Source organism: Ochotona princeps, chromosome 2, assembly GCF_030435755.1.
Source record: "Ochotona princeps isolate mOchPri1 chromosome 2, mOchPri1.hap1, whole genome shotgun sequence".
Lineage (NCBI taxonomy): Eukaryota > Metazoa > Chordata > Mammalia > Lagomorpha > Ochotonidae > Ochotona > Ochotona princeps.
The window spans coordinates 10,357,903-10,381,485 of record NC_080833.1 but is presented as its reverse complement, the minus strand read 5'-3'; the positions used below and the strand labels follow the sequence as shown (position 1 = coordinate 10,381,485).

Sequence of the window (23,583 nt, the reverse complement as noted above, 5' to 3'; positions counted from 1 at the left end):
GCACCCACATAAGAGATCCCGAAGAAGCTCCTGACTCCTAGCTTAGGTTTAGCTCAGCTCTGACTGTTACGTCCATTTGGAGAGTGAAGCAGTGGGTGGAAGATCTTCCTGTCTCTGCTTCTCTGTAAATCTGATCTCTACCTTTGCAATAAAAATAAATAATAAATCTTAAAAAAAAAGATCTTGCATGGAGTTTGAGTGGCCCACACAGTGCCTGAGCTGCTGGCCAAGTGCCCTACCCCACCCCGTTTATATGGTCATTCTGTCCCTCCAGTGACTGTGTCCACAGGCTTAGTCACCCGGACAGGCAGAAGTAGAACCAAATCTCTCATCTTCCACACCGTTCCCTCTGCCTACCTTCCCGTGAAAGCTAGCCGCCAGGAGGCATCTTAACAGGGCCAGTTCCCTCCTCTCCCCCTCCTCCTGCTCCCCCAATACATCCCCACCCCCACCCCAGGGCGTGGATGTATCTGTGACCAGTTCCTCCCTCAGCTAAGATCCAGGCACTGAGCCCACGTCTCCCAGCCAGTCCCACATGCGCCATCCCCTGGGGGAGGGTGGGTGCCTCTGACCTCATCTTGTCTGTGGGCTACTGGCCAAGCCCCTCTCAGCGGCTTGGTGGCCTGGCCTATCTGGGCAGGGGAGACCAGCAAAGAGAGCCGGTGTCCTGCCCACCACCCTGCTTGCTTGCCGGAGCCCCTGGTATGGCTCCCAGGCCTGCGAGAAGCAGTAAAAGCAAGTCAGGTTTCAGGTGGGCTGGGGAGAGGGACTGCCTGATACAAGTACACACTCTGCATGGGGAGCTGGTCACCTGCCAGCCACATTGTGGGGTGATAGGAGCTGTTTAGGGGGTGACGGACACAAAGGGATCTGTGTTCAAATCCTTGCTCCAAGCCTGCTGTGCATGTCTTGAGTAGGGTGACATGCTAAATCAGTGAGCTAGGAGGAGTGGCCTTGGCTCCTAACCTGGCACTGGGCTAGGGCACACAGGGAAAGGCTCAATGGCACCTGCTGCCCTCATCACTACAAGTTGCCACTTGTGGGTCTTCAGGCCAGGCCAGGAAGTAGGAGTGGCAGAGAGGATGTGAGGCCAGGACAGGGGCTGCAAGCCTTGGGCCTCAGTTTCCACCTTTGATCAAGTGTAGGGAACAGCACTGTGAACCTGGCTGCTTCCTCTCTTCACTTGAGGATTGGTGCCTGGCAGCACTGAGGGGCTTCTGGGGCCAGAAGGCTGTTCCTGGTGACAAAAGCCCCTGCAGGAGACACAGGACTCCTCCCTCAGCCACCAACACTGGAGAAGAGGCCTCTGGGACCCATGTCTCAAGTAAGGGAATCACAGTCCAGGGCAGGCCCGGAGCTAAGTCAGGGGCTACAGCCAGGAGCATCCGCCGAGCCTGCAGCCCCTCAGGCACCTGCAAGCCCCTCTTCCCACTGCCAGTCTATTGTCCCAGGAGAAATGCATAGTTCATTCCTTCGTCCCCATATGCTGCCCTGAGCCCTGCTTTGTGGCCTGTGGGCCCGTAGGGGGTGAGGGTCAACACCAAAATGGCCACAGACACAACAACATGGCAACAAGACAACTGTGAGCAGGGAAGCCCCAGGGAGAAAAGGGTGCCAGGTACCCTTTTGGAGGAGAGGCTTGAGCCAAGGCCCCGTGGCAGCAGGAGGAGGAATAACAGTGAAGTAACAGCGAAGACAGGATGGCAGGAGAGGCCGGGTCGGGGAATGCTTAGCTCTAATCCAAAGCACTGAGCAGGGATTGGAAGGGGCTGGAGGGAAGGGGAGGAGTGGTGGTGCAATGGCTCCGTTGACTAATCCTCACTTTGTAAGCACCAGAATCCCATATGAGTGCCGATTCATGTCCCATCTGCTACATTTCCCATCCAGCTCCCTGCCTGTGGTCTGGGAAAGCAGTGGAAGACGACTCAAAGCCTTGGGACCCTGCACCCACATGTGAGACCCAGAAGCAGCTCCTGGCTCCTGGCTGTGGCCATTGTGGCCATCAGGGAATTAAACAGTAGACAAGACACATCTTTTTCTTCATCTCTCCTTTTTGTAAAGCTGCCTTTCCCCGGGGTTGTCTGGGCTCCAGAGGCTGCTCCCTTCGGGGTGAGTACACCAAGGGGTGAAGTCTCTGGAGCTGGGCGGGCCCGGGGGCCATCCTCCGCCATCATTGATCAGTGAATGGGATTGGGGAGGGGCACGACCTTGGACCTTGGACCTTGAAACTTTCCGGCAGCCTGCCGGCTGCTGGCTGCTGGTGGATGCCAGGCCGGGACGTCTCCATGCTCGGATCCCTGACTTCAGCCACTGAGTGCACTAGGAGAGCTGTCCCTGGGAGGCCAGTGTGCCATTTGGCACCAGGCTCTACCTGCTGGCCACCTGGCAGTGAGCTCTGGGGTTTGGGTTCTTTGAATTGCTGCTTAGTTAGCTCGATGTTGAACCCACTGTGCTTCTGGGATGTAAATCAATCCTAAAGATTACCAGTGACAGAGTAACTTTTCCTTTGAAGAACTTGTAATCACTGAACAATGCTGACTACCGAACACCAATCCATGCAAAACCTAAAACTCAGGGCTTGTCCAGCAGGATATCCTATTACTTGACATGATGATGGATCAGAAGATGGGTCACATTAGGCAGGGTCATGACATTAACTAGCACTCAAGAAAACCATATCTGGGAATAGATTCTGTGGGGGATATGTGGGCCAAACCCTGTGGAAATTCTAGCCCCGGGCCCTGCAGCGTGGCCTAGCGGCTAAAGTCCTCGCCTTGAAAGCCCCGGGATCCCATATGGACGCCGGTTCTAATCCCGGCAGCTCCACTTCCCATCCAGCTCCCTGCTTGTGGCCTGGGAAAGCAGTCGAGGACGGCCCAATGCATTGGGACACTGCACCCGCGTGGGAGACCTGGAAGAGGTTCCAGGTTCCCGGCTTCGGATCAGCGCGCATAGGCCCGTTGCGGCTCACTTGGGGAGTGAATCATCGGATGGAAGATCTTCCTCTCTGTCTCTCCTCTCTGTGTATATCTGGCTGTAATAAAATGAATAAATCTTTCAAAAAAAAAAAAAGAAATACTAGCCCCACTGGTTAACTCAAGAGTTGGGGTGGTGATGGACTAAACTAGGTGTGACCAAGGAACCTGCCATCAATCATAGGTAAAGGAACCCACAACAGTCTGGACTGGTCAAGGCAGCAGCACCTGAATGTGCATCCTGAATAGGGTGTGGGGTGGTCCAGGCTGAAACGTTTACCAGCTCATACAAGGCCAAATGGAAGGCCAGACTACTCCAGAAACTGGCATAAAACCCAATGGCATGTATGAGAACTGGGTCTGGGAGTGGATCAAGTGGAGGAACTTGGGAAACTCCCCTGGCAAGTCATAGCTCCCGCTGGTGAACATGTGGTCCAGACCTGGGGGTCGGACAAGCTGGGCAAAGTAGCTCCAACAGCTGGCCAATGTGTGAATTGGTAATGGAACAGAGTGGACCATGCAGGTCTGAGCAAACCTTAGCCCACAAGCAAAACTAGAAACCAGGATGGAGCACAGGTTATGCCGAGCTAGGTTCTTGCACCTATTGGTCTGCATGTGCCAGGGACGCTAAGCCACAGTGTCTAAGGCAGGGGTTGGGACAGGTGAGAGGCTGTGCCAAGCTGAGTCAGAGCAACCACTGGCATGCTGAACACTGGCTGGGAACAGGCCTGGATGGGGAGTTAAGGGGACACCCCAGCTGAGTTGAAGTTCCCACCAAGGAATGTGTGGGCTGGAATTGGGGCTGCGTTCTGATCAGGATACAGCTGTAGTCTCCCTTGGCACAAGTGTGGACTGGGACTGGACATACCAAGCTGGGCCAGACTGCAACACCATCTGGTGTTCTGGAGGACCAGGGTAAATGTGGGACAGACTAGGCTGGGTCTCAACCCCTACTGAGCCATATGTGAGCCATATGTGGGTATGGACGAGCTGTGGCTGGGCTGAAATATCCAACAGTAAGAACCAGATTGGGTTGAAGGCCAGTCAGGAAAAGCCACTGTTCCTGCTAGGACAGGAGGTGAACTGAATAGGGCTGGCTCATGGACCCCCTGGTATGCTTGAAATCTGGCATTGGGAGAGGTTCTGATGCAGGAGCCTGGGCAACTCTTCTGGCAGGACACAGACCCAGCAGGTAAGCGCAAGAAGCATGATAGGAAACAGCCCAGAACAGGCCATGGAAAGTTTCCCACTGGCCTACATTTGGCATGGGTTGGGGGCAGACCAGGCTGAATCAGTTCACGTCATCCACTGGTGAATCTGAGCACCGGAACGGAGTGTGGGTCGAGCCAGGTTTGGTTGCGACAAAATCCAGTGCACAATATGGAATGCCAAGGTGAGGTTACCTGTACCGGATGTGACCACAGTGCCCAATAGCACGTGTGAGAACCAGAAAGGGATGGGGTGGAGCCGGCAGGGGAATAAGGGGTGGTTCCCTTGCTGGACAACTACTCCCACTGGAGAGCGTGAGTTGGGATGGGGGCAGACCAGACTAAGCAGGGCTACAACACCTGTGCACCTCATGTGGACCAGATCAGGGAAAAACCAGGCTGGGCCGATTATTCCTATTGGTGCAATCTACAGTTAGAGTGGGTGAGGGTTGTTTGGGCTTAGCCACAGCATCAACTGGCAGAAGCTGGCACTGGGGGCTAATTCTGTCAAGTTAAACCACAGAACCACCTGGAGAGTGCATAATCTGAGAGTGGGAGTGGCCTGAGAGGGAAATAGTGGGCTCCTCCCTCTTGGGTTACCACCCTCCACGGAAGGGCAGGAAAACTAGGACAGGGGCTGGGGTGGCTAGACAGAGAGACACCCAACAACATCTGTGAAGACTAGATAGTTGAGCTGGTTAGATGGAACTAAGCTTTAATACCCATTGACATGTATAAGAGCCAAATTGGATGTGGGACAGACTGGACTAGTCTGCCACACATACTGGCAAACCAGGGTAGGGGGTAGACCTGTTGGGGGTTATTGTGGGTCGCTCGGACTAGGCTGCAGCTCCCACTGGTTTATGTGAGGGCCAAGCGTGTGCTGGGCAGAATCAGGCTGGACTGCAACACCTATTGGTTCCAGTGGAAGACAGGGATGGAAACAGAACCAACCCAGCAATTGCAACCACCAACTGATTGGGGCAATGGACTGTGCTGGGCCCTGTGTTAGCTAGTACATACAAGAATCTGGTCTGAGAACACCTCAGAATTTCTTTGGGGATCTCCCCAATCGAACTGCCGGACTCAGAACCCTAACCATGAAAAGACAGAGGACAGAACAAGTCAATCAGCCACTTCAGCCATATGTTGGCAGTGAAAAACTGGGCAAATGGAGACTCTATGATGGACTATGTCAATCAGTGGATTCTTCAACGACCTCATCGTGGCTTGGAGTGGTGAGATTGGCAGCAATTCATATACTGTCAAAACCACTTGAGCAAGACCCTTGGATCATGCCCCACATCAGGAACCTGGGGTGGGTGGGAGACTGGGTGGGGCTTCTCCCTTAATATCCCCCTTTACCTCAGATACATGAAGGAAACAATATGGTAATAATAGTCTTACATGCTTTCCTGTAGCCCTTGAACCTTTTTACCCTAATTAATTATGTAAAGATTGTAAAAAATATACATAAAAAAAAAAGAAAAAGAAAGCACTAGGGAAGTCAGTGGCAGGTTCAGAGTGGAATTGGGCTCTGACTAGAGTAGGGGAGGCCCAGGGTGATGGCCCCTGGTGCCCAGGCAAGACGCTGGCGGCTCACACTCCAGTGGGCACAGCAGCAAGCTAGCAAAGGAAGTGAATGTGACAGGCTCAGAAGGTGGGCTGGAGGGTAGGGGGGCCACCCCTGCCAGGGCCTGACCAAGGCTGGCAAGAGGTGGACTTGCACAGGGGTACAGCTTTTGCTTTTCTGATTTTCTTTGTTTTAAAATGATTATTCGATGGGCCCGGCAGCGTGGCCTAGCGGCTAAAGTCCTCGCCTTGAAAGCCCCGGGATCCCATATGGGCGCCGGTTCTAATCCCGGAAGCTCCACTTCCCATCCAGCTCCCTGCTTGTGGCCTGGGAAAGCAGTCGAGGATGGCCCAATGCATTGGGACCCTGCACCCGCGTGGGAGACCCGGAAGAGGTTCCTGGTTCCCGGCTTCGGATCGGCGCGCATTGGCCCGCTGTGGCTCACTTGGGGAGTGAATCATCGGACGGAAGATCTTCCTCTCTGTCTCTCCTCTCTGTGTATATCTGGCTGTAATAAAATGAATAAATCTTTAAAAATAAATAAATGAAATGATTATTCGAGAGGCAGATAAAGACAAAAGAATTCTCCCATCTCATGGGCTACTCCCCAAATGCCTACCAGAGCCAGGGGCTCTATCTGGGTCTCCCATGCAGGTGGCAGGGACCCATGCATTGGAGCCGACACCGCCTGTCCCCCAGGGTGCACACATTAGTAGGAAGACGGGAATCTTCCCACTCAAGGGCAGAGCCAGGACTCAAACACAATTTGGGATGCCAGTATGCCAAGCAAATTTTTTAAAAAAAAAGAGTTACAAGAGGGAGGGGCAGAGAAAGAGGATCTTCTATTCACTGGTTTATCCTGCAAGTGGCCACAATTACCAAGAATGAGCCAGGCTTAAGCTAGGAGCCAGGAGTTTCCTCCACGCCCTCCTCATGGATGCAGGAGCCCACGCACTAAAGTCATCTTCTGCTTTCCCAGATGCATTAGCAGGGAGCTGAATCAGAAATGGAGCAGCCACGACATGAACGTGCACCCACACGGAATGTATTATATAGATGATGGTTTCACCCACTATGCCACAGAGCTAGCCAAGCACCTACCCGGGGCCTGGTTGATGGGATTTGCTGTACCTTGGCAACATCAGCCTCCCTGTAACCTGTGGCCACAGAGTTGGTGGTAGATGTACTCCAAACCTTGTCTGAAGTGGGGACAGTGTAGGGGGGATGAGGGGTACTGGGCTAGCAGACCCCGGAGGCAGTGTCGCCCCTGGCCTGAATGTGAAGATGCCAGAGGCTAGAGGGGCACAGGCCTCATCGCTAGCCCATGGACCCTACCCTGGCCCCTATTCTCTTTCTCCAGGCTCAAAGGGTTAAGGGCCACCTGGGCCATCCCTGCAGGCCAGACCAAGCGCCGCGTGTTTGGGAGGGAGGGGAACCCCTTGGGCACAACTCCCTAGGGTTCCAACCCCCACTGTACCAGGCTGAAGCCCGAGGGGCGGCTTGGTAGCCCAGGCTGCGCCTCGCGTTAGGACCCAGCGGCTCTGGCGCTGGAGGGCGGGCGCCGGCCCGTCGGGGGCCCGGAGGGGGGCTCGGAGCGGGCCCAGGGGCGGCTCCGTGGAGGACTCGGAGAGGGTGGCGGAGCGACCCGGACAGGTAGGTGCGGGCCTGGCGCTTGGGGGGCTCGGAGATCGGGCCGGGACGTCGAGGGGTCTCCCCGAGGGCCGGGGCGGCTGCCGGACCCTGATCGCGGGGCCATCGGAGCAGATGTGAAGGGGGCACCTGGAGGGCGCCCAGCCCGGAGATCGGGGGAGCCCGCGCTGGAGTCGTCGGGGGGACGGAGGGGGCGGCTTTGTTCTCCCAAGCAAGCGGGAATGTGCGGGGCGGAGGGGCGCGGGTAGCGGCTGATTGTTCCCAGCTGTGCGGCCGCCTACACATCTGCCTTCCCCGGCGCCCCCGCCCAGCCCGCGCGGGCCTCCTCCTCCAGGACGCCGCGGAGAGGGGCCCAGTGGGGGTGGGGCAGCTCCTGGACTCTCCTGTCCCCCCCGTGGGTGGACCCTAACCTTCCCACTGCTAGGTGGCTGACCGACTCTTGCAGCCCACTCTTCGCCAGGGGCTCACTTTATCCCTGGTCTGGCCACAGGGTCTTCAGGGGGACGGAGAGCACCCCAACCCCCAGCCTGGAAGACCTCCCTAACCCCCACTCAGCAGCTCCTGAGAAGTGACAGCTCAAGCTGCCCCCCAACCCTGTCCTCTCCAGGCTGCAGGCAGGGGTAGGGTTTTCAGGGTAGGGTTGTTGTTTATGGCCGGCCGGCAGGCCTTGGTGGCTGAGCCCGGAGCCCCAGGACTGAGAGCCAAAATGCCCTGCTTCTGCAGGGTCCTCCCCACAGCTCCAACCTCAGAGAATAGAATAACGGCTTCCAGGCCACTGGCTGCAAGAACTTCCGGTGCTGGGGCAGGGAGGGGACCCTCCTGGACAGATGAGCCAACACACATACATACACATGCTCACAAATATTTTCACACATGCCACACACATTACATACACACATGAACACACATCACACACTCATGCCCATACAAATGCACACACTTAACATACACAAGCACACACACATTTTCACAAAAGTGTATATATACAGGCACACACACATATACACCCACACATACATCCACTCAAACACAAGTACACACACACTCACACTCTGAGGCTTCATCCCATGGAGCCCCACAGGGGCTCCAGCAAGTCTGCTGCTGGGGCCGAGACAGGAGACTGGATGCCCAGGCCTGGTGAAAGCCAGGGACCGGGCCTCCCCAGAACTCACACATGCCCCACACTTGTCACACCCTGCCAGGGGGTGCAGTGCCCCTGGCTGGTGATGTCACAGCCCTCTCTGGGGCCAGAGGATCTGTGCAGGCTCCAGCCCTGGTGTGGGGTTGTCTGCTGCTGCAGACAGACAGACTTGGGTCTCGTGCCTGAGTCGGGGATGTAGCCTGCCAGGTCTGGGAAGCGTGGAGGCCTGGCAACAGAGGAGTCCTCTGGGGGCCTGGAGTCCTGCCCAGCCCAGCCCTGGCTGCGCCGGGGGCCCCTCTGTGCACACGGTTTCCTGCCCAGTGAGATGCTCGGGGCCTGGGGACTAATTGGAAGCAGGTGGTGGGCTTGGCAGGCGCTGCTGAGTCCAGGCTGTGGTGTTGGCTGGGCAAGGCTGATGGCCCAAGGATGTGCCTGGGGACAAGGCAGCACACTGGGCACCACAGCTATGCCAGGGATACAGGCATGGATGTGAGAAACAAGGCTTGGGGGAGATGGAGGGTGTTAGAGATGCCCCCCCCCCCCCGAGAGAACTGAGAGGCCTGTTCAGGGTCAGGATCAACTATGTAAAGGCCAGTGTTGTGGTGCAGTGGGTCAAGCCACTTGTGGCTTCCCCTCTGGGCATTGGTTAGAATTCCAGCTGCTCCACTTCTCATCCAGCTCCCTCACTGTGGCCTGGGAAAGAAGTGGAGGATGGCCCAAGTCCTTGAGGCCCTGTACCCGTGTGGGAGACCCAGAGAAGCTTCTGGCTTCTGGCTTCAGCCTGGCCCAGGCATCACTGTTGCAGGGAGTGACCCAATCGATGAAAGATTCCCCCACTGCCCTACTTTTTACTGTCAAATAAACAGACAGATCTTTATGGAACATCAGCCATGCTGCCAGCCTGGAGGGCCTGGACCCCGTGAGCCAACACCCTGCCAGGCGCCCCAAGGCCTGGCTACTTCTGCAAGAGGTGCAGAGCAGGCTCCGCAAGCCTGGGCTCCCGACCCTGGGGTGCAGTCTGTGCTTCTCTCCTTCCAGCTGCCTGATTCCCCCCGGCCTGCCCACTCTGACCATGAGAGCTGCCCACCTCATCCTGCTCTTGCTGCCTGGTAAGGCGTGGTCCACCCTGAGCTTCTATCTTGCCCTAGTGCCTAAGTCCACCTCCCAGCCCCCCACCTCCCAGCCCCCCACCTCCAGCTCCCCACCTCCAGCTCCTAGGGCCTCTGGCCTGCCTGCACCACCACCACACTGCACTGACTCAGGCCTCCTAGGGTCTAGAAGAATCTCCTGGCCCTTCCCCCCATCCAGCCTTCCACAGCAGCGGGCAGGGGCTTGGGGATTCTGGAAGGGGGGCAGGCACCAGAACCTAGGCTTGCCCTCCCACTTCCCTCTCAGGAGGGTGCCCAGAGTCCGAAAGCTGGGTTCTGCACCCACTTGGGGCCCTGCTGCTCTCTCTGTTGTCTCACCTTTTGAGGGGGCTGGACTGACCAGGGAAGTTCTAAACTGGGGTCCCAGACAGAATGAAGTGCTTACAACTCCACCCATCCTGTGTGTGGACAAAGGAAGAATCAGGCAGACATGGTGCTGGGGTGGGTGGGCTGAGGGCAGAGCTACAGTCCAAGGTGAGACCTGAAGTTCAAAAAGCCAGCCTGGTGTCTAAGCCTCGCCCACCTCCCACATCTTGTGCAAAGGTCCTGGGAGGCAGGTAGGAGTCCAGGCACAGGAAGATTGGTCTAGGACAGCCTGTGCCAGGGCTTGTCTAATGCAGGCAGGATGTTGGATCTCGTGAACCTGGGGGCCTAGGAGTGGGGTCCTCTGCTCCAGGGAGTAAAAGACCACCCCTCTCCTTGGAAGCACCTTGGGGACCTTGTTTGTCCCTCCTGGGAGCATTCCCCCACACTTGCCTCCTTCAGCAGGCCTGCTGGCTCAGGGCCAGTATGACTTAGACCCGCTGCCGTTCCCGGAGCACGTGCAGTACCCCCACTATGGTGACCAGATCGGTAAGCGCTATTCCCCGGATGACCCCTCACCCTGCCTGTGCCTTCCAGGCCTGGATCCCTGGCTGGGCAGGGCTCTGCCAGGGACCGGTGGGGCTGGATGCTTGCAGTGCCCAGGGGTTGGGTCCTGGCTCAGCCTGCCCCTGGAACTGGGGCCTGTCACCAATTGTGCCTTGTTCTCTGACTGCAGACAGCCCGGACTACTACGACTATCAGGGTAAGGGGCTGGGGTCAAGAGGTGAGGGCCAGGTAACGGTGGGGAGTCTGAGCCAGGAAGGAGCCAGCAGACCCCTCTTGTCCCCCCAGTTGCAGAGGCAAGTCCTCAGCCCTCGGAGGAGGAGCAGTTCCAGTTCCAGTCCCAGCAGCAAGTGGAACAGGAAGTCATCCCCGTGCCCACTTCAGGTGGGTCCTGGGTCCCTGCTTGCCCATCCCCAGCTCAGGGAGGGGGAACCCATGCAATGGCCTGAACAGACCTCATTCTGTGACCCTTGGCTGCCCACTCTCTGACAGAACCAGGAAATGGGGAGACTGAGCCCACGGAACCTGGGCCTCTTGGTAAGAGTTGTGACTGCTGGGGAAACCAAGGCACAGCCCAGCACATGGGGTAGTCACAGGCGTCCCTGGTGGATTTGCCGGCTTGGGGAGCATGGGCTGCTGATGGTGATGTGGAGTGCTGGGGGGCTGGCAGGCTTGCCCCTGCTTTCTGCTGGTATCTCCCAACCCCTTCCCAGGCAGCTCTGGAGGTCACCCCCATTTCCCCACTGTGGACCTGGCTGAGTTGGCTCCAGCTGGTAGCGGGGGAGAGAAGAGGGCAGGGGGATGAGGCAGGGAGTGTATGGAGAGCTTCCTGGTGGCTAGAGGGCCTGGGTGGAGCCAGGAAGCACCAGACTGGCTAAGTGCTGCCTTTTATGCCACCCCAGCCAAGTGTGGGTATTGCTGTCTGGCACGGGCCTGGAATGGGGGGTTCTCGGGTGGGCCAAGTTGAGCTTAACCTAGCATAACCCCGCCTGTCTCCTAGACTGCCGGGAGGAGCAATACCCTTGCACCCGTCTCTACTCCATCCACAAGCCTTGCAAACAGTGCCTCAATGAAGTCTGCTTCTACAGGTAAATGCAGGTGGCCACAGGCAGGCAGTGGGGGCAGTCGCCTGCCAGAGCTGGGGGCAATGGGCTGTGGGTGGAGGCAGAGCAGCCCCAGCAGCCCAGGTTCTGGGAGCATGAATCCTGCCTGCCTGTGGTTAAGCCTGGGCCGGCCCCATGCCCTTGCAGTCTGCGCCGGGTGTACGTTGTCAACAAGGAGATCTGTGTCCGTACCGTGTGTGCCCATGAGGAGCTCCTTCGAGGTAGGAGGGTCTCGGCCTGGGCCTCCCCACACCTGCCTTGCATGCACCCCAATTAGGTGCTGGGACCCACGGCCAGAGCCTGAACTCCTCCACAACAGCGGGGCAGGGGGCCCCTTTCCCCAAGTCCCCTCACTCCTGCTCCCTACCTCCCAACAGCGGACCTTTGTCGGGACAAGTTCTCCAAATGCGGCGTGATGGCCAGCAGTGGCCTGTGCCAGTCTGTGGCCGTCTCCTGCGCCAGGAGCTGCGGGAGCTGTTAGGGTGGAGCAGGCACCCTGAGCTCCGGACCCCTCAGGCATCCGCGGCCTTGGGCACTGCCTGACCTGGTGCTTCTCCCCTACCCCTTCTCCTTCCTACTCCCCTCATTGGTGAGGGCTCTGCAGCCCCAGGGCGTGGCTGGGGCACCTTGGGCCCTCCCGCAGCTGCTGACCTTGGCCCTGACCCAGCCTCCACTCCCTGGGTGGGTGGGGGCATCCCTGGCCTCTCCATGAGATGAGGGCCCCAGAAGTGCCTTCTCTGTCCTACTAGAGACAGTCCCCAAGGTGGCTATGCCACTCATTCCAGCCACCATGGCTTGGAGTGCCTCACCCCTCTCCCGGGCATGGGCCACTTCCGTTTTATACAAAATTAAAGACAAGTTTTTACAGAAGGTGAAGTCCCTCTTTTCATCTAGGGCATGGAGTAGGGCTAGTCAGGGACCTCCAACGCTGGATGAACCCCTGGGGTTCATGGGAGGAATGGGTGACCTCACTTCTGCCATCCCAGCCTCCCGTTCCTAGGTCAGCTCTGACCTGCCCAGGGCGGAGCAGGGTGTTGTAGGCAAATAGGATTCAGGGAGATGCTTTTCTGAACCCCAATGTATGCTGAGTCCTGCCTTGAAGGTCCCTGGTGTGAACAATATCCCCAGCCCCCAGCCAGGGACAGTGAGCCCAGAGGTGCAGAGACCCACAGGGTATGGGGGAGCACAGCTGGGAGCCGCAGCACAGGGGAGGCACAGGGGCTGCTGGACGCCAAGGTCCGGGGTGAGCCTTGCTCCTCCTGGCTGGCTGGTGGGACATGTGCCCATATGACCACCAGGGTGAAGCCTGGATGGCTTAGTCCAGGGCTGGGATAGGAGCCCCTGCTAGTCCCTCAGCCTGGTTTGTCCCCACCTACCTGGGCTGCCTGCCTCTATCCAGAGGTGGGGCTGGTTGGGAGGGCAAGAAGCCTTGGAAAGGGTCAACTATAACCTGGCCCAAGCCTCACCAGTCCCATCTATTAGCCGAAGACTCTGGGGGTGTCTCCACCCCCAATACTGCTTCCCGGGGCTCCCCTGTCTGCCCATGGCCTCCCACGCAGGGGAGGCACCCTGTCCAGTAGAGAGGGACTCACAGGCACACACAGCTTCTAGAAAATGGATTCTTCTCATTACAAAAACCTTAAGTCTGAACAGATAACATTATAAAAAGGTATAAAAATACAGGAACTCTGGGGGGATTTCCTGGTCAACACTGTAAACTAAGGCGCTGACACCCTGGGGAAACAGGAGCCAGGGGCTTGGGTGCTGATGTCTGCACCAGGGCTGGCCAGATCCAGGGAGGCCCTTGTACAGCCTAGGGTGGCTCATGCTTGCGGGTGCCAGGAAGCCACTGCTGGGCAGCCCTTTTCCAGGCATGGGGCCGGGGAGCTCACGTCTCTGGGGGGCTGGAGGGTGGGGAGAAGGACGCCAAGTTCCGTCGAAGCTCCTGCTGCAGCTGTCCCTTCAGCGTGGACACCTGGGAAACAGAGGCTATGAGGCCAGCGAGGGCCCAGGCTGACTTGGGAGAGGAAGGGGACATGGCTGGGGGGAGGGGCAGGGCCAGGTGACCTGAGCTGGCCAGTGAGGACCAGCCCTCAGCCAGTGCTGCTGTCCCCCCTTTTCCTCAGCAACCCCAGCTTGTTGGCACAGCCTGAGGCCACCTGTGCTGCCCTGGGAGAGAAGGGGCAGAAACACTGTGTCCCGTCACATCATCTGGGTCCCTGGTCCAGCTAGGCTGACACCAGCATGGGCCCACGCTGGTCCCTTTAGTTTTGGGGTCATGGCCAGCCCTCTGCCCCTGCAGTCTCCCCTGTCCCACCTCCCCTGGAGGCAACACCTGCCTACCTGCTCCTCCAGCCCCCTCACTTTCTGGAGGTGGGCCCGCTCCCGCGCCTCCAGGGTGCGCTCAGTCTGCACCTGGGCACTGCGTAGGCGCTCCACCTCCTGCTGCAGCTCCCGCCTCTGCTGCTCCTCAGCCTCCTGCTGGGCCGCGCTAGGGTTCTGCTCCAGGGCCACCATCTGGGCCTGCAGGGAGGGGTGGCCACTCAGGCTGGTGGGTGTGTATGCATGAGTGTGACGGGTTGGCAGGTGATAAGCACACAGCCAGTGCATGTGGGGAATGCAAAAGAAATCTCAGCCCTCCTCTCTTGGGCCCTCAACAGTGAACCTGGGGTGGGTCAGATGGTGAGGATGTGGGGCTCAGTCTGGGACTGCTTTGCCCCCAGGCTGGGGATGGAGCTGAGGGCCTGGCTGGGTGAGAGGGTGGCCGGCTGGATGGGGCAACACCAGACCTCCAGCTGCAGAATGTGTGTCTGGGCCTCGGCCAGCTCGAGCTCAGCCCCTGTGAGCGTGCGGTCCAGGCGGCCCTTCTCTGCGCTCAGCCGCACTGTGCCCTCGTGGCTGCGAAGCTTTTCCCGCTCCACCTGGTTGGGAAGAGCAGGAGGGGGTCAGGAGGCCCCTGAGTTGCTGAGCCACAGTGGGCCAAACAAAGGCAGGGTGACAGCCACTGCTGCAGTCCCCAGGGAGGGCAGCCCCGGGTAGTGGCCCACCTTGTCCAGGGTCCTCCTGAGGGCACCACGGTCCTTCTCGAGCCGCAGGGCCGTGCGCTCCACCTCCCACTTCTCGGCTTCCAGCTGCACCAGGGCCTGCTGCAGGCTGCCCAGGCGCTCCTGCAGCAGCCGCCGCTCCTCCTGCAGCTTTTGGACCGAGTGCAGTGCGGCAGCCTCGCCCTCCTGTCGCTGCCGCAGCACCTGCAGCAGGGCCCAGGCAAGTGGCTTGCCCCTGTGGGCCCTAGGGTGTGCAGCTTGGGGAAAGGGTGCTGGCCCACTGTGCCCATTCAGCAGGCAACTGAGAAGCCCATGTCAAACAGAGAGCACCTTGGGGCCTCAGTTTCTCTCTGTAATGTACCGAATGAGCCACACAGCCTTACAGGGGACGGAGCTGAAGTGGGCAGGAAGGTCCCAGCCCTAGCCCCAAGCCCCAGGGTCTCCTAGTGCCCTGGGTGGAGGAACCTCCCTGGCCCTCACCTCCTGCAATTGCTGTAGCTGGCCCTCAGCCTCCGCCCGCTGTAGCTCCAGGTCCGCCAGCTCAGCCCGCGTCGTCTGCACCAGCTCGCCCAGGGAGCTGCTCTGCTTCCGTACCTCCGATAAGGTCTGCCGGGTGGCATCCAGCCGCTCCTGGGGAACAGAGATTGATGGTCCCTAGGAGCCCTAAGGCAGATGTCTCCCCTCTGTTCCGTACCCCAGGGCAGGTTCACAGCCCATAAAGGCAGGTGTCATCTCACCTAAAAGGGGAACCACACAGCAAGTCCAGCCCACACCTCGTCCTTGGGCCTGCCTAAGGTGGGATCCCCTGTGACCCTAACTCTCTCCTGCTGATTCTACTCCTAGGTCCCCCCAGTCTGTACCTGGAGGCTCCTGGTCTTCTTGGGTGGGCTTTGGCCCCTACTGCCCCCTTCCACTGACTGATGCTACACAGGCCCACCCCTTCCTCCAGGCCTACCCTCATTGGCTCCTCAGGGTTCCTACTGGCTGGCTCTGCACCAGCGCCCCTCCAAGTCGGTTCCTAAGGACCCCAGAAGCCATGTACCTGCAGCACTTGGCGGTCATGTTCACAGGCAGTCAGGGCCTTCTGCAGGTGCAGGTTCTTGTCCTGAGAGCTGGCAAGGCTGGCATTGCTCTGGGCCAGGGCCTCGGCCAGGCCCTGCACCTTATCATGCAGGCTCCCCTCATTCTCCTCCAGCTTAGCCAAAGCCCCGTTCAGCCGCTCCACCGTCAGCTGCAGGGTCCTCGCCTTCACCTCGCCATCTGCTACCTAGCGGGACGGCAAGCCAGGCAGTCAAGGGGCTGTGCTCCCCATCGGCTTCCTGGACCGGATGTGTCCAGGCCAAGTCCTTCCCACCTCTGTCTGGGCCTCCACCACTTGATACCCATGGTTCCTATGCCCTGTCCTACTGCTGGTTAACTGCTTGGCCCCACAGCCCCATCTGCCGGGGCATCGGACACTAGTCTCGGTCCCATTCCCTTCTCCTCCCTGCCAGGGAACAAGAGTAACACGGAGCTGCTGCGGTGTCACCTTGGCAGGTGCCTGTGTAGTGCTAGCTAAGCTAGTCAACATTGTAGTTAGGGCTTAGCTTCCTAACAGCCAAACCAAAAAGAGAAAGGCGTAAAGCCACTCTCTGATCTGTCCCACGGCTCCTCTGAGTGTACATAGTCCTGAATTCTAAATTTGGCCCTGCCATCTATTTGACAGAGCCTCCATTTGCCTGCCTATAAAATGGGAATGATGGCACTGGGCCTGAGCAGGGAACAGGGAGGGGAAGGGACCCACCTGCCTCTGTAGAGAGTCCACCCGGTCCTGCAGGACCTGGGCCTGGGCCTCGCGGTCACTTAGGCCCAGGCGGCTGCGTTGCAGTTCCCCCTCGAGGGAGCGCCGCTGCAGCTCCAGCTTCACTGCTCGGCTCTCGCAGGCATCCAGCACCTCCTTGAGGCGCCGCTTGTCGTTCTCCAGCTTCCCCTCATTGGCCTTCAGCTTGCTGACCTTCTCCTGCAGCAGGGCAGAAGCTCAGGCCCCAGTGCCCAGGTCCCATCTGCCCCGTCCGCACTCCTTCCTCCCTCGGAATCCCAAGGACAAAGTGAGGATTTGGCTGGACGCTCTGGGAACCTTGGCCTCCGTGGGCTCACAGGATGAGAGCATGGAGGCTCCCAGGGTACATGCAGCAGAGGCTGAGTCAGCCAGCAGCCCCTCTGTATGTTAGGAGGAGGGAATGCCACAGCCCGAGGACTCAGGGAACCCACACTGCTTCCTGGCTGGCCTCATCCCCCAGGGTTGGCCCAGGAGCTGCCTGCACAAGCTGAGCTGAGCCAGGCAGCTCTGGGTGGGCCCCGCTGTGCCAGGGATCTGGGAGGGGATTAGGGACGGGGGCCAGGGGCTGGGGAGAGGACAGAAGACACACAAAGGGATCTTCAGGTCAGGCTGCTGCTCTGGGGCCTGAGCTGGGTCCTTGGGGAGTGATGACTTCTCCCCACCCCTAGCACGTGCCTAACCCCGCTCCTGCCCTGTTCAGAGCCCAGCCCTGCCCCGGCTGGGCTCAGGGCCCCCATTCTGGCTCCCGCCCAGCTTTGTTCCTGGCCTCCTCCGGCAGCCCCTGTAGCTGGGCCCAAGGCCAGAGCTGAAGCCGCAGACACAACAGCCCAGCTCAAGGTCGGCTCCCAGCCAGAGGTAGGGGGTGGGCTGTGGCTGTGGTCACGGAGGGGGCAGACACAGGGGGCCTGGGGAGGGAGAGGACAGTCACGGAGGGCCCGAGAATAGAGAAGATTGTTGGCTACAAGCTTAAGGCTCTGGCAGCGTGGACCCTGACACCGCCAGGGCCTGGGCTTTGTGTCCCAGACATATACACACACAGAGGTAAACACAGACCGTCCCCCTCAACACACACATCAATACCCCAGCACAGCACTTATGCGACTGCATGCATAAACATGAAACAGAGGTCCCTGTGCACCACCCATGTGCTAAAGATATGTGCCTCATCTTTGTGAAGCCATTACTGGTAACCCTATTATAGGAGACAAAAATGAGGGCCAGACAGCTGACAGGCCTCAGGCCAAACCTGAATCCAAGTATATCAGACTCAAAACCCCAAGCTCTGGGAACCAGTGTTGTGGTACAGCACATGAAGCCTCCCCTTGTGACACCTGCATCCCACAGGAGCACCAGGCTGAAGTCCTAGCTGTTCCACTTCAGATCCAGCTTCCTGCTAACACACCTGGGAAAGCAGCGGAGTCTGGCCCAAGAGCTTGGACAACTGCCACCCATGGGGGAGACCCAGGCAGTTCTAGGCTCTTAGCTTCAGCCTGGCACAATTCCAGCCACTGAGGCCATTTGGGGAACATTCTCTCCCTCTCTCTCACACCCCCTCTCTGCCTTGCTCTCTGTAGCTCTTTCAAATATAAATAAATCTTTCTACAGATTGGTAATCTCAGAGGAAATGTTGCTGCGTTGCAGCCATGCTCTTGGGTGGAATCGCAGACTGGGGACTTGAGTGACTGCAGACTCAAGCAGGCAGAAGCCCCCTGATGTGCACTGGCACCCCCAGACCCCGCTCCCAGCCTTCAGCGTCACGCACCTGGCTCGCCCGCAGCTCGTTCTCTGTGGCCTGCAGGCTCCTCTCCAGAGCAGCCACCTGGTCCTGCGCGGCCCGGCGTTCCCGCTCGCTACGCCGTATGCTCTCCTCCCGTAGTGCCAGCTGTGCCTGGGCTCCACTCAGCCGCCCATCCATACTGCGCCGGGCTGTAGTCACCACCCAGCCCCATCAGACACGGCCAGGCCCAGTGCCCGAGGTCACAAAATGCCTGGCCTGCCCCCAACCCACCACAAGGTCTTTTGAGACCAACAAGGGAAGTCCCAGGAGGAGACATCCCTGTGTTGGGTCAAAGAGTAAGGTCCCCAGAATAGAGTACCTCCCCGGGTCCCACTCACCTTCCTCACTCTCAGCCACTGCCTTTTGCAGCTGCTGGGCCCGTGAGGTTGTACTGTCCCTCTCGGCCTCCATCTCGGCCAGCTGGTGGCTCAGGGCACTAGCCTGGGTCCGAAGTTCATCCTGCAGCCCCAGTGTTGGGAAGACCGCTTCTTTGACACCTGCAGTCCTTCCAGCCTCCCCCCTCCCACAGCATCTGTTCCAGCCACTCCCACACCAGCTCACCCGCTCCCTCTGGGCACTCCGCAGCTCCTGCACGAATTCCCGGAGGGCCCCCCGCACAGCCTCGGGGTCTAGGTCTGGTGGTGCCGGAGAGGTGGTGGGTCCAGGGGACGGAGGCTGGGACCCAGGGCTCCTTTCCAGGGGGCTGGAGCTGTTGAATCCTTCCTCGCTTTCTAGAAGGACAGAGGGCTCAGGGTGACAGAAGCCTGGCCTACAGGAATGCTGCTATGGGCTCTGGAAGCATCTCACTTGTGCTATCCCCACAGTGTCCCCAGCAAGCCTGTTTTGCATCACACAGTCTGCATACCCTCACCCTTATGCCAGGTCTTGGCCAGTCCCACAGCCCTCAGTTCAAGGCCAGGTTCTCTGTCAGAGATCTGAGGTTCACCTCTCCCCACTCTTGAGTGGCCACCCTGCATCACTGTGTTCTGGAACATTCCTTGTCCTGGGCCCCTTGCATGTACTCTTTCCCTGTGCCTCTCCCAACCCCCATCTTCTCTTCAAGGCCCTCCCTCTGAGGTATTCCTGGTCCTAGGCTGGGTTGGGGTAAGCTCCTGCCCCTTTATGGGGATCTGCCCCTGAAAAAGTCCCTGAGCTCCTGATGGGGGCTGAGGCCCAGGGTGGACATGCCACCCCCACAATACTTCCTGGACTAAAAACCTCCTATGAGTCAGGTGCTGGGCCAGAGCCACCCCCGAAATGCCTCACTTCCTCCTCATGATTCCCTGACACGTGAGGGTGAGCCCCATCACCCCACAACACACACAGGTGCTTCATAGGCAAGATACGTTCAAGGTATTGCATAATACACTCAGGCTGAGCCAGGAAAACCAGGCACACAACAAGGAGTGGGGACAAGAGCAGGACAGTCCCTGGGGGCAAGCATTGGAGCCGCAGCATGGGGGACCCTAACCTCCACAGCCTCTGTCTCAGTCACAGTCACCCAAAGTGTGGGAACCCCTCCCCTGCCTGCTCCCCCTTCCCATCCCAGTGTGAGCACCAGCCCCTTCTCCTAGCGTACAGGTGCCACCTGCAAGTGCCCCATCCCTCACCTCGTTGGCCACACTGCCATTGTCACCCTGCAGCCCAGAAGTCGGGGAAGAATACCCCGGGGTTCCTGTCAACCCTGGTTCTATCTGGAGGCCCTCCTTGCCCTAACTCCACAAATAGCCCCAGCCCCCTTTGCATGTTATCTTTAAACTCTTGCTTTTAGGACAAAATGTATAGAGCATAGGGACCCGGCACAATAACGTAGTGGCTAAAGTCCTCGCCTTGAACGTGGAAAGTCAGATATACAGAGAGGAGGAGAGATATACAGAGAGGAAGATCTTCCGTCCGATGATTCACTCCCCAAGTGACCGCAACGGCCGGTGCTGCGCCCATCCGAAGCTGGGAACCTGGAACTTCCTCCGGGTCTCTCATGCGGGTGCAGGGCCCCAAAGGTTTGGGCCGTCCTCGACTGCTTTCCCAGGCCACAAGCAGGGAGCTGGATGGGAAGTGGAGCTGCCGGGATTAGAACTGGCACCCATATGGGATCCCGGTGCATTCAGGGCGAGGACTTTAGCTGCTAGGCCATGCCGCCGGGCCCTAAATAAATCTTTTTTAAAAAAATGTATAGAGCATAAAATATGTCACTGTCTGGGCTAGTGCCCAGGCCTCTACATGTGGTGCCAGCATCCCATATGGGCACTGGGTCAAGTCCCAGATGCCCCATTTCCAATTCAGCTCCCTACTAATGTGCCTGGGAAAACAGCTGAAGATGGCCAAAGTCCTTGAACCCCTATACTCCTAGAGAGGCCAGGATGAAGCTCCTGGCTCCAGGCTTTGAACAAGCCCAGTTCTGGCCATTGTGGCCACCTGAAAAGTAAACCAGCAGATGGAAGATCTTGGTTTCTCCTTCTCTCTCTGTAAATCTGCCTTTCAAGTAAAACTCACGCTGAGGTCCCTACCTCACATCCTCCTAACATGGCCACACTGGGAATCATGGTCACTGACAGTGTGATTATGATAAGGTCACCTGCACAGGGGAGGGTCTGAAGCCTGTGTCACGCAGTGACACACTGTGTCTGCACAGAGGGAACATCCGAGCCCCACACGCTGACCAAAGTCGTGTGGTACAGCTGTAAACCATGGGAGTATCAGAGGATAGTGACAGGCCAGGCAGGAGTGCAGCCTTTCCTATGAGCTCCCACAGGCACCCCCACAGTGGGGCTACCGCCCTCAGCCTGGAGACAGCCAGCCTGGGAACCTGTGGGCTCCGTCTGCAGAGCCTAGCAACCCCAGACAGAGGGAAACGGAAGGTACACTGCAGACTTCTGTCCTTGTCATCACTTCCTGACAGCCGAAGCCCCTCCCAGTGACCTGGGTAGGGAAGGGCCAGGTCACCAGGGATGTGAGTTCCTGGTGGGGTTTGGTCTTGCTGAGGAGGTGGCTGGGAACCAACTCCCCGCGGACACGGAGAGTGGACTGCCCTGTTCCAGCAAAGCAACACAACCCCAGACGGCCACGCTGGGCCCCGGGGTATGGCTCCACGGCTCCCATCCGTGCTGCTGCTAAAATCGGCCCGTTCCAGGTGTGACGCAAAGGCAGGTCCTCCACGAGTACCGTCACCTGGTCTGAGGAAGCAAGGGCTCACGCCCATAGCGGCAGGCATTCCCTGCCAGTTCTTGTCACAGCTGTGTGGTGGTCCACCTGTGGGACATACCCCATTCCTCTGCTGATGTGCCTCTGGCTCAGGTCCCCTTTGGCTACTGTGACTAATGTAACGAGGCACGTCTGCTTAGCTTACCTCTCCATCCCATTACTTGAACTGTATGTATTCACACAAAGTAGGTGCTTATTCGGTATCACGTGTGACCCTGGCTGTGGGTACCGGAGGAGACAGAGCACAGGCCCCAGAGACTCAGCCAAACAGGCGGAGCTCAGAACCTGTTCCCAGCCGAAAAGCAGCAGGCCAGACAGGAGCACTGAGCAGGACTGGGCGTGACCCGGAGGAGGACAGCTCCTTGGAGAGATTTAAAGAGCGAGCCACGCTCCGCTGAGGAACGCCCACTTCCCAGCCCCACCTGCCGCGGTGCTCACCTCCAGCGGGCGCTTCCCGAGCCGGGGAGCAAGGCACTGGTATGGGCCGTGCGGCAGGGCTCGATCCAGCTCCACGGCCGAGGCCCAGGCCCCGGCGCAGAGCAGAGCGCAGGGCTCCGAGCTGAGCCTCGGCTGCGCGCCGCTGAGTCTCCACGCGGGCCAGCTCAGCCTCCAGGCCTTGGACTCGGCCCTCGGCCGCGCTCAGCCGCAGCCCCAGGTCTGCAGCCGCAGCCCGGGCTGCCTCCAGCTTCAGCTCCAGGCCGCGGGTGTGTTCCAGCTGCTGCTTTTCCGTGGTGCGCGCCTCCTCCAGGGAGCTCATCAGGCCTCGCTCGCGGATCCGGAACTCTCCCTCTTGCTCCTGCAGCTTCCGCTGGGCTCCCTGGAGCTGGGGTGGGGGGCAGACAAAGCCAGGAGGTGGGGTCAGCAAAGGCGCCCCCACCTCCAGGCCCAGACTGCGCCCACTGTCCCTTTAGTGGCTCCCACTCTAGTAGGGAGTTTAAGAGCATCCTGGGAACATGGGAGAGAAGTGTTAGAACTTTTAAATCCCCCTTCGAAGGATCAGCTTGCAGGAACATCTTCACGCTCACTCTGTGATGGAGGCACTGAGAGGTTAGGTAACTTGTCCAAGCTCACACAGCTGGTGAGCTGCAGGGCTGGGATTCCAAACCAGGCCTGCTAGCTCTAGAGGCTATTAACAGCCACTATACTGCTTCTTGGCCCACAACGGGTCAGTAACCTGCGCATGGTGGGCACATGCACCACAAAGCATTAACCGCCGGGTTGCATGGGCACAGAGGTGAAGACAACCCTGTGGGTCGCAGTGTCAGCCTGTTACCAGTCTCACTGGGCACTCCTCTGCTGCACCCCACCGGATGCCAGCACCCGTGCCCTGCTGTGCTGGTCCCCCTCTCCCATGAGCAGCACTCTGAGGCACAAAGAGATAAGTGACAAGGTCAGGGTTACACTGCAGGTGCAATGAAACTGCCAGAAAAGGCCAAGTGCAAAGTCAGACAGCCCTGGGCTGTGTGTGACCATGGACAGACCCCTCCACGTGAGTCCCAGCGTCTAGTTCTCCCTGTAAAACAGGACAGACAGCACCTGCCTCAGGGGGCTGCTGGGGTTATCACTAGGCTGCACCTACAGCGCCATCTCCCCATGACCCATGCCTGCACACAGTAGGCCCAGTGCTGTCTACACCCACACCTGCACATAGCAGGCCCACCACTGTCTACTGTTGCTGGGACCATAGCCCCTCTGGGAGTAGTCCTAGGCAGGGGTCCTCAGAGTGCCCACCAGCTTCCTGCTGGGGCTGGAGGGATTCAGCTCCCTACCTCCTAGAGCCCACCCCTACTGGGCTGCCCACCCCCTTGCCCTATTACCTCCTGCCGCACCGCCTCCAGGCTGGCCTCACCCTTCTGTAGCTTCTGTCGGAGGCCCAGAGACTCCCGCCGGTTCTCCTTCTCTGCCCTTTCCCCCAGTGCCAGGCGACCCTGCAGCTCTGCCAGCTCCCGGGCCAGCCTGGCGTTCTCACTGTCCAGCGCCTTCATCTGTGAGAGTGGGGGGCAGCAGTCAGCCCTGTCCCTGGGGTCACCCTTTTCCCCAACAATGATGAGCAACTTGAAACCAAATTTATTTAAAA

General features: G+C 58.8%; 2 protein-coding genes across 4 annotated transcripts in view; one reads left to right on the top strand and one right to left on the bottom strand.

The window, feature by feature from the left end:
- Nucleotides 1-9,595: 9,595 nt before the first annotated feature.
- MFAP2 (microfibril associated protein 2) lies at nt 9,596-12,535 on the top strand. 2 transcript variants are annotated; one of them, XM_058660787.1, is made up of 8 exons: nt 9,596-9,656; nt 10,464-10,547; nt 10,735-10,761; nt 10,851-10,946; nt 11,055-11,099; nt 11,563-11,650; nt 11,813-11,886; nt 12,043-12,535. In XM_058660787.1, the coding sequence occupies exons 1-8, from the start codon at nt 9,620-9,622 to the stop codon at nt 12,144-12,146; spliced, it is 555 nt and encodes a 184-aa protein (XP_058516770.1). In that variant the 5' UTR covers nt 9,596-9,619; the 3' UTR covers nt 12,147-12,535. The 2 variants fall into 2 exon arrangements, with proteins under 2 accessions (XP_058516770.1, XP_058516769.1); XM_058660786.1 differs by having other exon boundaries at nt 10,461-10,547.
- Nucleotides 12,536-13,527: 992 nt separating this feature from the next.
- The window catches only part of CROCC (ciliary rootlet coiled-coil, rootletin), a 32,621-nt gene continuing 22,565 nt past the window's right edge, over nt 13,528-23,583 (bottom strand). Inside the window, exons 25-36 of one of the 2 annotated variants that reach the window (XM_004592328.4) lie at nt 23,324-23,491; nt 21,945-22,329; nt 18,867-19,036; nt 18,644-18,764; nt 18,291-18,454; nt 16,489-16,708; nt 15,752-15,972; nt 15,190-15,339; nt 14,713-14,913; nt 14,455-14,586; nt 14,009-14,188; nt 13,528-13,640 (exon numbers count right to left, since the gene is read on the bottom strand). In XM_004592328.4, coding sequence (XP_004592385.2) covers nt 13,554-13,640; nt 14,009-14,188; nt 14,455-14,586; nt 14,713-14,913; nt 15,190-15,339; nt 15,752-15,972; nt 16,489-16,708; nt 18,291-18,454; nt 18,644-18,764; nt 18,867-19,036; nt 21,945-22,329; nt 23,324-23,491 — 2,199 coding nt within the window. In that variant the 3' untranslated portion in view covers nt 13,528-13,553. The remainder of the gene's footprint in view (nt 13,641-14,008; nt 14,189-14,454; nt 14,587-14,712; nt 14,914-15,189; nt 15,340-15,751; nt 15,973-16,488; nt 16,709-18,290; nt 18,455-18,643; nt 18,765-18,866; nt 19,037-21,944; nt 22,330-23,323; nt 23,492-23,583) is intronic. The other variant, XM_058675818.1, reaches the window with a different exon arrangement.